Source organism: Galeopterus variegatus, unplaced genomic scaffold (assembly GCF_000696425.1).
Source record: "Galeopterus variegatus unplaced genomic scaffold, G_variegatus-3.0.2 Scaffold336, whole genome shotgun sequence".
Taxonomy (NCBI): domain Eukaryota; kingdom Metazoa; phylum Chordata; class Mammalia; order Dermoptera; family Cynocephalidae; genus Galeopterus; species Galeopterus variegatus.
Genome location: NW_007726447.1, coordinates 627,419 through 641,498, shown reverse-complemented (window position 1 = coordinate 641,498; position 14,080 = coordinate 627,419). Strand labels below are relative to the sequence as shown.

Genomic DNA, 14,080 nt, shown 5'->3' with positions numbered 1-14,080 from the left:
GCCTGTTTCACACGTAAAAAAATTAACTGTGATTCCTAAATATCATCTAAAATCTACTCAATGTTCATTTCTGCTGTTGAACATGTGTTCTTTCTTAAATGTGACCAAGCAGGTGTCTCAGGTCTTAGTTCCCCTCCCCCTCTTCACACCCAAGTTTGGCCTGTGCTCACATTCAGCGTAGGTTAGGTGATGATAGTTGGCCATTTTGTAGGCTCCTTTTTCTGAATAAGACATTCAAAGCATGTAATTGAAAGCCATATCCCTGCTAAGTCATTCATTAGCATATCAAGTACATAAGACCCAGTAACATGTTTAGATGTAGATCACTCCTCTTGGCTTCCTGGACTTAGGTAATTTCTGTTCTTGCCCATTTTTCTTTCGTGTAGCTTTGCAGATCACAGCTTGGGTGGCTGTCAAGGGGCTGTAAGTTTGCACACTCAAGCTGGAACTCTCCTCAGCGTCCTCACACACCTGCACTTGTGCCCCCACAGGTCTCCGTCCCACCCGGCGCTCTGGACTGCTGGGTGTTTCTGAGCTGTTTGGAAGTGCTGCAGAGGATAGAAGGTTGCTGTGACCGGGCGCAGATAGACTCAAACATTGCCCACACTGTGGGATTATGGAGCTATGCCACAGAAAAGGTGACTGCCCTGAGTGTGGGCTGCGCATTCTCTCTGCAGGCTGAGGCTGTGTGGTGGAGGAAGTCAGCTGTTTGGAGAAGTGTTGCTTATTTAGATCCGAGCATGGTGGCTCTTAGAATGTGTCTAGATACAGCCATGAAAGTCAGGGTTTCCTGCTACTTACCACCAATTTTTTGTTTTTCTTTTACATTCCAATATCTTTAGCAGATAGCAACTTGAAAAATGTCTGTATGCCAGGAATTGGCGACGGGGGGTTGCGGGGAGAGGGTACAGAGAAGGATGAAATGTGAAACGTTTCATGAAGCACAGAGTGGCTTCTGAGCACGGGACTGACGCTTGGTGCTAGCACCTGCAGCTGGGCGGGCAGCCAGGTCAGCTCAGGTGTAGGTGGGGTGCAGACCTTGGAAGCCTGGGGAGGATGCAGGTGGCAAGTGGAGGAAGCAGAGGATCACACATTTCAGAGCCACACAGGGGACTGTTGAGTGCTTTGAAATGATCCCAGTAAGATATGTTTTTATATCCAGATGTGAATCATTTGGATAAGGAAGCTAAATTTAGCTGGATTTGAATTTTTGTATTTAAATTCATGAATTCTCTGCCGACTCTTATGGCAAATTAATTGAAATTGTGGGTTTATCTCACCAGCTAAAGTCCTTGGGCTATCTGTGTGGACTTGTGTCAGAAAAAGGACCTAACTCAGAAGATCTCAATAGGACAGTTGATCTTTTGGCAGGTTTGGGAGCTGAGCGACCTGAAACAGGTACTGTTTGGCTATACCTATGTGAGGGGCATGGAGGAAAGTGTTGCGAGTGTCATTCATAACTTGGCACATTTAACCCAAGTTCTAGGAATACAATTACCATTTGGGAAATATATCTGTTATTAGCTTACTGTAATAATACATAGAAAATTTTACCTTTTAATAGCATAATGAACTATTAGAATAGTTTAAGAAATTAGGATTTGGAAAAATGTATCTAAGTTTCTCCTAGGCTTAAATGAGCTCGTCATAACTTTTTATAGTCTGTGTAAAGTGGACCTGCACCAGTCACCCTCTGAATATCAGGTGATCTTTTTCTAATCATATGGCCAAATATTTTTAATCAGTAAATTACTCTTGGAAAATAAAGCACTTTGAAAGGATCATTACTGATTGTTTGAGGTACAGATCTGAGGGTATTTCAGAAAGTTCACAGAAAAATGGAATGAAAAGATGATACAAATCTTTCCATGAACTTTTTGAAGACCCCTCATATACAAGAGTATGATTTAGCAAAACTGTTGTTAAAGTATAGTAAAGAATACCTAATGAACTGGAAAGCACTCCTACTAAACTGAATAAATTCTTAAGCAAAAATGTATAATGTTTATATAGCACTGGTTCAACTTGAGACCATGTCAGATCACTTTGGAAGTAATTTAATTCACTGGAGTATTTGTAATATGTACTTCTGAAAATTCTAGTCTTAAAGACCAGAGTAAAGTATTGCATGAAGGTTTAGACTATTTCGTGATAAAGTAGTTTCATCTGGCATGGCTGTCTTTGTGATTTCCATGCAAGGCAGATGAGGTCATCTGCCTGCAGTGTATAGAGGCCAATGTAAACTCATACGACTGTACGTAATGAAGATGAGTAAGGACTCTCCTTTCTTTTTGTTTAAGCCAACACAGCTCAGAGTCCTTACAAGAAACTCAAAGAAGCTTTATCATCAGTGGAAGCTTTTGAAAAGCACTACTTAGTAAGTATTACTGATGTTTCTAGTCTATCCATGGAGCAAATCAGCTCTACAACATTTTGCTCTATTATGTGACCTTTTGAATTGGGAACGAGCTGCTATTGGGGACCTCTTTCTTGTTGGCCTTTTTAGTTTCTTGCTATCCTAGAGAGTTGTGGATAAAACATGGAAAAATTGTTATTCATCAAATGTTTGTTAGTACACATGGTGCCATAATTAGGCATGAAAGCATCTTCGAATACTTACAATTTTGTTCAAAATGGGTTTTTTCATTCAATGGAATAGATACTGTAAGAGAGGATGGTGAATACTTTTCTTTGTAAAACGGAATAGTTTCAACTTGGGCAGAGCCATCATGCTTGATTTTAAAAGATTTAAATTAGAGACACTTCAGAAAGTAGCATAGGTAGGAGCTTGGATTAGCTTTGTTCCTGGCTCACAGTTAATTTGAGAGCGTTTGATAGTAGCCTGTAATGGTTTGTCCCTGTTACACAAACAGGTGGGGAAATTATCAAAAATGTTACCCACATTCAGAAAGTACTTTGAAAGGTTAAATATTTTATGTTGGATGAATTTGTGGGCATTTCTTTTATTACTGTGCTTCATAATTTATATATAAGTTATTGACTTTGTATAAATTACATATTACAGGAAAACTCAACACAAAAATAGATGCAAAGTAAAAAATAATGTTACATTAATAATGTTGTCTTTTGCTTCAGCTTTGGATAAATAAATGTAGTATTTGTCTGCCATTAAAAGTTCAAGTACATAATTATGCTTTTTTTTTTTTTACTTTTCCTCAGGATTTGTCCCATGCTACCATTGAAATGTACACAAGTATTGGGAGGATTCGATCTGCTAAGTTTGTTGGAAAAGATCTGGCAGAGTTTTACATGTAATTGATCTTGACCTTTTCTTTGGAATGTAAACATTATACATACAGTAAGAGAAGACTTGTTATATATGGAGTTAATATAAAATGTACATAAGTTTGTAGTTTGAAAAATGTAGAATCTCTCAACCAATCATCATTTTGTTTTCAATTTATTCTGAAAACCAAGTGGAAAGGTTTTCAGCTTGTTATCCTTAGGAACTGTTATTGGCCTTTGAAGTTCTTTTATTTAATCAAATATACTTATTTATATTTATAAAACATTATAACTATTTAAAAAGAATTATGAGGAATTATTTAAGAATCTACATTCCAGTGGCAAATAAATTGGGATGTTGTTTCTTAGATATTTTGTTGTATTAGCATTTGTCTAGTTTATATCACATATTTTTTAAGATTGAAAACCTCAACTCCAGTGATGTATAGTAACTATGTGCATTAGATACATGAAAGACAGATGACCTGGGAATGACTGTAAGAAGGCGTGTACAAATACTGGGAAGATTTCCATTTCAGCTCCAGCTTTGGAGTTTAATTCCAGAGAAACGACTCGAAATTTAGCATATTTCTAGCATGTGTGATAAAATCATTCTAATGAAGAGAAGAAATCCCGGCTGGCAGTGTGTTTGCGGTTTCAAAGAACTGAGAAGAGATATAAATTTTAATAGAAAAGGTGTTTGTTTACGAAATTTAGCATATTTCTAGCATGTGTGATAAAATCATTCTAATGAAGAGAAGAAATCCCGGCTGGCAGCGTGTTTGCGGTTTCAAAGAACTGAGAAGAGATATAAATTTTAATAGAAAAGGTGTTTGTTTATGAGGAATTTTTTTCTCAAAAAAAAAATTCTTGACCTCTATGCAGTTGTCCCTGGGTGTCTGCGGTGGATGGTCCCAGCCCTGCAGATTCCGAGCGCTTGCACGCTCAGGCCCTTGTACAGGTGGCTGGTCCAGGCTCTGCAGATACTGAGCATTCGCACACACAGGCCTTTGTACAAGTGGACGGTCTAGGCCCTGCAGATACTGAGCACTTGCACACTCAGGCCCTTGTACAGGTGGATGATTCAGGCCCTGCAGATACTGAGCACTTGTATACTCAGGCCCTTGTACAGGTGGATGGTCCAGGCCCTGCAGATACTGAGCACTCACACGCTCGCACCTCGCTTTACTGCACTTGCTTTACTGCATGTGGCAGATACAGTGTTTTCTACAGATTGAAGTCTTATGGCAACCCTTGAGTCGAGCAAGTCTGTCGATGCCATTTTTCCAACAGCATGTGCCCACTTTGTGTCTCTGTGTCACATTTTGGTAATTCTCACAATATTTCAAACTTTTCCATTATTGTTGTATCTGTCATGGTGATCCGTGATCAGTGATCTTTGATGTTACTGTTGTAATTGTTTTGGGGCACCATGAACCTGTGCATATAAGACAGCAAACTTAATTGATAAATGTTGTGTGTTTGGACCGCTTCACCAACCAGCAGTTCCTAGTCTCTCTCCCTCTCCTCAGGCTTTCATATTGCCTGAAACCCAACAGTATTGGAATTAGGCCAATTAATAACCCTACAGTGGCCTCTGAGTATTCAAGTGAAATTGAAATTCATTAGGTCTCTCACTTCAAATCAAAATTTAGAAATGATGAAGCTTAGTGAGGAAGGCATGTTGAAAAGGCGAGATAGGCCAAAAGCTAGGCCGCTTGCACAAGTTAGCCAAGCTGTGAACACAAAGGAAGAGATCTTGAAGGAAATTAAAAGTGCTGTTCCAGTAAACACGCAAGTGATGAGAAAGTGAAATGGCCTTACTGCTGACATGGAGAAAGTTTTATTTGCCTAGATGGAAGATCAAACCAGCCACAGTATTTCCTTAATTTAAAACCTAATCCAGAGCAAGGCCCTAATAACTCTCTTCAGTTTTTTGAAGGCTGAGAGAGGTGAGGAAGCTGCAGAAGAAAAGTTGAAGATTCTAGCTTTTGGTTCTTGAGGTTTAAGAAAGGAAGCCGTCTCCATAACATAACGTGCAAGGAGAAGCAGCAAGTGCTGAGCAGCAAGCTGCTCCAGGTTATCCAGAAGGTTATTGATGAAGGTGGCTACATTAAACAATGGATCTTTAAATGTAGACGAAACAGCCTTATACTGGAAGAAGATGCCATGTAGGACTTTCGTAGCTAGAGAGGAAAAGTCAATGCCTGGCTTCAAGCTTCAAAGGACAGGCTGACTCTTGTTAGGGGCTAATGCAGCTGGTGACTTTAAATTGAAGCCAGTGCCCACTTACCATTCAGAAACTCTTAGAGCCCTAAAAAATAATGCTACATCTACTCTGCCTGTGTTCTACAAATGGAACAACAAAGGCTAGTTGACAGCACATCTTTTTACAGCACAGTTTAGTGAATATTTTAAGCCCACTATTGAGAACTACTGCTCAGAGAAAAATATTCATTTCAAAATATTACTGCTCATTGACAATGCACCTGGTCACCCAAGAGCTCTGATGGAGATGTACAAGGAGATTAATGTTGTTTCCATGCCTGCTAACACAACATCCATTCTGCAGCCCATTGATCAAAGAGTAAATTCAACTTTCAGGTCTTATTATTTATTTAAGAAATACATGTTGTCAGGCCATAGCTGCCATAGATGATTCCTCTGATGGATCTGGTAAAACAAATTGAAAGCCTTCTAGAAAGATTTACCATTCTGTCTGCCATTAAGGAAATGCATGATTCATGGGAGGATATCAAAATATCAACATTGACAGGATATTGGAAGAAGTTGATTCCAACTCTCATCGGTGACTTTGAGGGGTTCCAGACTTTAGTGGAGGAAGTCACTGCAGATGTGGTGGAAACAGCAAGAGAACTAGAATTGGAAGTGGAGCCTGAAGATGAGACTGAATTGCTGCCATCTTATGCTGAAACTTGAACAGATGAGGAGTCGCTTCTTATGGGGGAGCAGAGAAAGTGGAGTCTTGAGATGGGCTCTGTTCCTGGTGAAGATGCTGTGAACATGGTTGAAATGACAGCAGAGGATTAGATTATTACATAAACCTAGTTCATAAAGCAGCAGGGTTTGAGAGGATTGGCTCCAATTTTGAAAGAAGTTCTACTGTGGGTAAAATGCTGTCAAACAGCATCACATGCTACAGAGAAACCTTCCGTGAGTGGAAGACTCAGTTGTTATCTTAAGAAATTGCCACAGCCACCCCAACCTTCAGTAGCCACCACCCTGTTCTGTCAGCAGCCACAAACATCAAGGCAAGACCTTCCACCAGAAAAAAGATTACAAATCGCTGGAGGCTCAGATCAACATTAGTAATAAATTATTTTTAAATTAAGGTGTGCTTCTTTTTAGACATAATGCTTTTGCACACTTAATAGACTACAGTATAGTGTAAATGTAACCTTTACATTCACTAAGAAACTAGAAAACTCATGTGGCTTACCGTTTTGTGGTATTTGCTTTGTTGTGGTAGTCTGGAACAAAACCCAAAATATCTCCAAGATACACCTGTATATAAAACCAGGTGGCCTGGTTTTGCATATAACCTACCCAAATCCTCCCCTATACTTTAAAACATCTCTTATAATTATTTAGGTTACTTATAATACCTAATACAATGTAAATGCTATGTAAATAGTTGTTACACTGTATTTTAAAATTTGTATTATTTTTTATTGTTGTGTTATTTTTTATTGTTGTTTTTTTCCCATATATTTTTGATCCATAGTAGATTGAATCTGTGGATGCAGAACCTGCAGATATGCAGTGCCAACTGTACTTAATAATTTTATCAGATGAAACAAGAAAGAATAATTTACTTGAACTGATTTGAATTGCCTGGAAAGGGATTTACAGATCATCTAAGTGAACTCCCTAATTTTCCAGATGTGGTTGGAGCAGTTAGCCAGTTATATACTAATTAATGGCAGAATCAGGGCTAGAATCTGGCTCTCTTGAATCTCCATCTAGTATATCTAAAGAGTAAGTCAGTAGTTAGTGGAGCAAAGAAGCCATGTCTCCAGATGCTGTGAGTTTACCTCACGTATCACTGGTGTATTCTGAGTCAGTGAGTCACAGTGGAGGGTGCTGGCCTGCTCGTTAGTGACTTGGTCCTGATTCCAGCTTGGCCACAGACCAGGTGGGCTATGGTCAGCCCCGTCTCCTCATCTGAAGTTGTGGGGCTGGATAAATGGTCTGTAGAGTCCCTTCAAGTTCTAGAACATAAGCATCTTCAGTTAGAGGTAGTAAGTGACAAAGTATCGAATGTTCTGATTCCCTTTAAAGAATGGGTTCCTGGGAGAACTATAAAATTCTAGAAAAACCAACATAATTTGATAAGTTTAAAGTTTATTTAATTTGAGAATTTATTCAACATGAGAATTTGAGAACTCTCATTGCTTCAAGAGTAGGGTAGTAAGGGCCGAGCCTGTGGTGCACTCGGGAGAGTGCGGTGCTGGGAGCGCAGTAGCGCTCCCGCCGCGGGTTCGGATCCTATATAGGAATGGCCGGTGCGCTCACAGCACTCACTGGCTGAGCATGGTGCGCCGGTCTCAAAAAAAAAAAAAAAGAGTAGGGTAGTAAAACGGGTGTCTTGCAAGGATGCTTAGGAGGAGCAAGCGCCTATTTCATGTTGGCCTTTTTCCTTGGGTTCAGCAGTCCCCTCTCTCTGGGGAAAGTGAGGGGACCCAGTCCCGCCGCGGGTTCGGATCCTATATAGGAATGGCCGGTGCGCTCACAGCACTCACTGGCTGAGCATGGTGCGCCGGTCTCAAAAAAAAAAAAAAAAGAGTAGGGTAGTAAAACAGGGGTGTCTTGCAAGGATGCTTAGGAGGAGCAAGTGCCTATTTCATGTTGGCCTTTTTCCTTGGGTTCAGCAGTCCCCTCTCTCTGGGGAAAGTGAGGGGACCCAGTCATCACTCAGTGATGACATGTTACTTTGTGCTTTAAACTTTTTTATTCCGAAAATCTTTAAGGTTTAAATTGAGACTGGAAAGATCTTCTCGTGAGTGATATGTGTTGCTGTTTTAATTCCTCATAGTTCTCTGTCAGCCCCTGAAACCTGCGTAGTGCTCTTTGTCTGAGCTTGGAGTTGTCCCGCACTTCCCTTGTGGTGGGCTGTGTGGCTGCTCTGTGTTTCCGTGTCTTCAGGAGGTGGCGTGGCATGGCCGAGACACATTAGCTTTCTTGCTGGCTGGCCATGCAGTGTGCACAAGCGTTCCACCTGCTCCCAGCCTTGGCCTTCTTTCAGCTGGAAATGGGAACGCTGCCCTCCCTTTCTTACCCTGAGGTCCAGCTCTGAATGTTCTTTGACTAGTGTATAGTGCTAGACAGTGTGCCATGGTGGCATCACCATGATCCCATTGCTCAGCTCCTCACCTTGGGGCCCACTTGTGTAGTCCTGAGTCAGGGCTTTTTCTCATACGGGTGGCTGACTGGACAAGGACGGTCTAGATGTGCATCTGTCACAGCGTGGGTCTGCAGGCTGGCGGAGGGCCAGGCGTGAGAGAGTGTGTCTGAGCAGTTGATTGTCATGAGCCATAATGAAAGCTTCTGTTGTCGACTTTGCCAGGAGGAAAAAGTCTCCACAAAAGGCAGAAATCTATCTTCAAGGAGCACTGAAAACCTACCTGGCTGAGGGCTGGGCACTGCCCATCACACACACAAGGAAGCAGTTAGCGGAATGTCAAAAACACCTCGGACAAACCGAGAAGTATCCTTTCAGTTTAATGTTTTCATGAAATAGGAAAATTGCTCTCTGTTTATACAGCAGCATTGCCCACAATTGAGTGTTTAATATACACTTAATATTAAGGAGAGAAAAATTCTACCTTATACATGTGTATCATGTAGAATATGAATTAAGTTCCTAGTCGGTTTTTTAAAATCTAATTTTGAGTTCCTAATAACTTAAACTGAAGAAGAAGAAGAAGAAGAGTGCCCTTTGGGCTGTACTTTGAAGGCCCTAGGGGGCCTTTGACGCTATTTTGCGTCCAGCATTCCTTGGCATGAGGTAGCCTCCCCAGACCCCTTAACTCTACCCTCCAGCTACCTTCAGACCAGTAGCCTTTTAGCCAGCGACTATCACTTAACTGAAGAGCAGCGGAAGTACTTCTGCCAGGAGGTCCTCAGCTTTGCCCACCAACAGTCAGACAGCCCAGGTAAGACTAATTTTTAACGCTGTATTATGAAAAATTGGAAATATTATGGGAAAGTAAAAACAGTACAAGATATACCAACCACCTAGAGTCAACAATTTTTAACATTTTGCTGTGTATCAAATATGTATCTCTATCTTTCTGTTCACTTTTTTTCTTTTTGTTCAACTTCAAAGAAACTCCGGACCACATTGTAATACTTCACCTTGAAGCAGTTAATCACGCATCTTCTAAAACTAAGGATAGTCTTCTAACCATACCCAAAGAATTAGCAAGATTCTAATACCATCTACTAAGTAGTCTATATTCATGTTTCCCTGATTGTCTCAAAAAATGTTTTCATAAATTATCTTTAATAGAGTCCGGTGATGAATCACATATTGCATTTGGTTGTTATATCTGAGTTCCCTTTAATTTACAACAGTTCTTTCCATCTCTTTTTCTTATTTTTTTTAGACATTGACTTTTAAAAAATATAATAGCATTATTGAGATGGAATTTACATACTGTGTAATTCATTCATCTGAAGTGTTCGGTTCAGTGGCTTCTGTGCGTTCACAGGTGCGTGCAGCCATCACCAGTCAATACTGAGAACATTCTTATCACCCCAGGAAGAAACCCCATACGTACCCCCGCAGCCACTGGTCTATTTTCCGTATCTATACAATTCTGGATGTTTCATGTAAATAGAACCACACAATATGTGGTCTTTTGTGACTGGCTTTTTTGACTCACCATAATGTTTTTAGGGTTCATCTGTGTAGTGACGTGTATTAGTACTTCATTTCTTTTTATAGCTGAGTATGTCAAGCCAGTTGTCTCGTGGACCGGTCCACCACTGGCATTCATCTCAGCGTTTCTTCATGGGAGCATCTAAAGGGAAGCTAGATCAGAAAGGCTTAGATTTGGGTTAAACATTTTGGCAAATATACTTTATAGATAATGCTTTGTGGTAAGATTAAATTTATTGTAAAGTTTAGCTTCTCATATTTAGTTTACCAAGAAGAGCACTTACTTAAAATAGTTACTGTATTACCCTACTCAGGCCACCCTAACAAAATACCACAGACAGGGCAGCTTAAAGCATGGGCATTTCTCTCTCACAGTCCTGGAGGTTAGCTGTCTAAGGTCAGGGTTCCAGCTGGTCGGACTCTGGTGAAGGCTGCTTCCTCATTGCAGATGGAGCCTTCTCACTGTGTCCTCACACGGTGGGGAAGAAGAAAAAGCAAGGTCTCTGGCGTCTCTTCTTAGAAGGACACTCATGCCATTGTGAGGGCCCATCTCATGACCTCGTCTAACCCTGATCACCTCCCAAAGGCCTCATCTCCGAATACGGTCACCTTGGGGGTTAAGGATTCACTGTGTGAATAAGGGGCGGGGAGAGACAGTTCAGTCCATAGCATTTATTAACCACTTCACTTGAAAGCCAGTTTTTCCAAAGGTTTTGGATTGAGATTTATGTGGTTGTCAATTGCTGTGGTGTGTTCACTGGAACAGGGCCATCCGGATAGGTTTCTGAGGAGCATCATGATGTTAGTTTGGTTTTGATTCTCAAATGTGCCAACTGGTGGTTGTAGAGCCATGAGCACGTCTGCTGCTTAGTAGGTGAGGCCATTTGAGCTCTGAGTTTCCTGCCAGCATTCCTTGGCATCTCTGTGTGGATAAACTATTTCATAATTGTTTACTGTTTTCTCATGATCTTATGGCATTAGCCTTGGCAAGTCATTAGTTGATGAACGTTTAATAAATACTCAGTGGTCAGTTCTACAGCCTTATGGTTTTTCTAGGCAAAACCAAGGTTCTTATGGAAAGGAGGTAAGAGAAAGAAGGGCCCCTTCTCACCTATAGCGACCGTGGAGCTGGGCACTTTCTGCTGGCCGGGGCTGGGGGAGCAGAGGGCTCCTGGCTTCCTTGTCTAACTTCATAGGCTGGCAGATGCCGTGGGCACTTGGGCATCTTTACTTGAGAATTTCTTCAAGTAGGCTGGAAAGTGTTGGAATCCCTTGAAAACTCTAGGAACGGGACTATTTACAAACTTCATTTTGAAATTGAGGAGTTAGTTGACCTGTATTTCTCTTAGGTTTGCCAAAGCAGACTTGGAAACCTTAATTTCTATAGATGTTGTGATTTACAGGAGTTATCTAGGCATTTGTTTATATTCTGCTTTTGGCAAAATAACTTTGTGGGGTGAGGGTGCAGGAGGCGAGGAAGGTTTAAAGTGCCTCTTTTGAACATTCCTGCCTCTTGCTCCTTATGCTGTGCGTCCCAGGCCCTGCAGCCTCTACACCATCTGGAAGTGTGACCTAGGAGTGAAACGTGGTCATGTGTATTTGCAGGTCACAGAGTAGTGCTACCTATGCATTCCTTTGCACAACTGAGAGATCTCCATTTTGACCCTTCTAATGCCGTGGTCCATGTGGGTGGTATTTTGTCTGTTGAGATAACCTTGTGCAGTCAGATGCCTGTCCCTGTGCACGTGGAGCAGATTGCTATCAATGTCCACTTCAGCATCGAGAAAAATACCTACCGGAAGACTGCCGAGTGGCTTACCAAGCACAAGACGTCCAATGGGATTATTAAGTTTCCAGTGGAGACCTCACCTTTCCCTGCATCCCAAAACATCTTGCCTGCACTGGAGTTGTATGAGATGTTTGAGAGAAGTCCTTCTGATAATTCCTTGAACACCACAGGGATTATTTGCAGAAATGTTCACATGCTTCTGAGAAGGCAAGAAAGCAGCTCTTCTCTAGAGGCGCCCTCAGGGGTGGCCCTGGAGGACGGGGCCCACATGCTCAGGTGTAGCAACGTGACTCTGGAACCAGGGGCCAACAAGATAACATTCAGGACTCAGGTATGTGTTCAGGCTGGGGAATTGACTTTCAGGTTTATAAGAAAAGGGGCTTGGAGCTTGAAAGAGTTGTGTGAAATATGTGGGAATTGAGCAGAGTCCTCTGTCCTGTTTTTATCCTTAAAGAAAAATACACTGACATTTTAAAAAAATCTTTTGTATTTACACAATTTTAAGGCAGTTGATAAATTTTTGTTTCTTGGCTGGCTGGTGTGGGGTCCTTGGTGTTATCAGCACCACCCTCTAACCAACCGTGCTAACATTGAACCCCGGTCCTTGGTGTTATCAGCACCACCCTCTAACCAACCGTGCTAACTGGTCAGCACAGTGGATAAACTTTGAATGAAGTTCTTAACATAGATGTTTGTTATTGGATTTAGTTAGCTTTTTAACTAATTGAATTATGGGGCGTAGTTAGCTTTTCCTCTGTGTATTGAAATACACCATCATTTATTAAAATGAGATTTCAAAGAAGATGGAACACATTAAAATTTATTTTTCCTTTGTGGCTGCTGGATGTCAAAACCATTGATTCTGACCCACTGTGACATACTCTGACACAGCACATGCTATAAGTTCTACTAACTCAAGAGGAATCTAGCCTGTGCATACTATTTGCCACATGTGTATTTAGTCTCTTCTCAAAGCAGGTCTTTAATCTTATGCTGAAATGTCTCCACAAATACCTTTTCAAAGAGAATGCCACAAATGCAGTTTCTTACATTGAAAATACCTTGTTAGAAGTATAAAGTCAGATTTAAGCATGTCACTCAGAAAATCATAGCTTGTGAGAGACTGCTAGAGCCTTTTTGAACAGCTCAAGTATAGAAGTGTATACACAGGAGCAAGAGGAGGCAGAGAGAAAGAAATGCAGTCATCTCAGAAAGACCACAGAACAGCTGTACCTTAGGAAGCTCATCGTTACAGAAATGGGAGACGTCTTTTCAAATGCCTGATTTTGACCCTAGGCCAAGGAGCCTGGAACGTACACACTCAGGCAGCTATGCGCCTCGGTGGGCCCCGTGCGGTTTGTCCTTCCTCACATCTACCCCCTCGTGCAGTACGACGTGTATTCCCAGGAGCCCCAGCTGCATGTGGAGCCGCTGGCCGGTGAGTGCAGCCTCTGGCCGCTTGGGAGGCTTGCTGTGGGTGATGTTCTGAGAGGTCTCTTAAAACATCAGTCTTCTAATACTTCTAGCTGTGTCTGCCTTGAAGAGACATTTTGGGTAACATAACGTAAGTTTTGCCTAGTAACTGACTGCCTCTTGTCCCTCCGAATATTCGCTCTCCTGTAATGGCTGACTATCTCAAAACAAAAACTAGAAGAATTAGCAAGTATCAGCTAATGTCTGCTGCAGAGAGTTTAATAAATATATATGATTTTCTCTTAGAGTTCAATTTCAAAGGCTAAATACTAGATTTTAGTTGTGTTCTATACTCAGATCAGAAGTCATTTCCTTTGAAAGTGTTGGTTAAACTTGGCCCTCTGGTATGGCATTGAGAATTCAAAGCTACTGTCCTTTTTGATATAAATTAGAAGGCGCTCATGTAAACAAATGATCGAATACCATATGGCACTTAATTAAGCACTTATGAGTGAGTGTCTCCATTGTTTAGGCAGAGAATGATGTGTTTATTTGCTCGTTTCTTCCATTTTGGTAAAAAAAAAAAAAAAAAAACCAGGAAAGTCATTTTTTTCTATTGAATATCCCCACTCACCCTATTTTCATGCTTTCAGATTTCTCCCATGGCCACTAGCAGAGGCCCTCAGATGGTGAACACAACAGTCAGTCTCTCACAGTCCTTCCAGGGA

The 14,080-nt window shown here is 41.3% G+C and overlaps 1 protein-coding gene across 4 annotated transcripts in view; it reads left to right on the top strand.

Annotated features, from left to right (window-relative positions):
* TRAPPC10 (trafficking protein particle complex 10) overlaps window positions 1-14,080 on the top strand; it is a 94,707-nt gene that overhangs the window by 66,078 nt on the left and 14,549 nt on the right. For all 4 annotated transcript variants that reach the window (XM_008567700.1, XM_008567703.1, XM_008567701.1 and 1 more), the window contains 8 exons: window positions 492-638; window positions 1,284-1,398; window positions 2,301-2,377; window positions 3,181-3,272; window positions 8,834-8,974; window positions 9,310-9,422; window positions 11,756-12,270; window positions 13,236-13,377. In XM_008567700.1, the coding sequence (XP_008565922.1) occupies window positions 492-638; window positions 1,284-1,398; window positions 2,301-2,377; window positions 3,181-3,272; window positions 8,834-8,974; window positions 9,310-9,422; window positions 11,756-12,270; window positions 13,236-13,377 (1,342 nt within the window). The remainder of the gene's footprint in view (window positions 1-491; window positions 639-1,283; window positions 1,399-2,300; window positions 2,378-3,180; window positions 3,273-8,833; window positions 8,975-9,309; window positions 9,423-11,755; window positions 12,271-13,235; window positions 13,378-14,080) is intronic.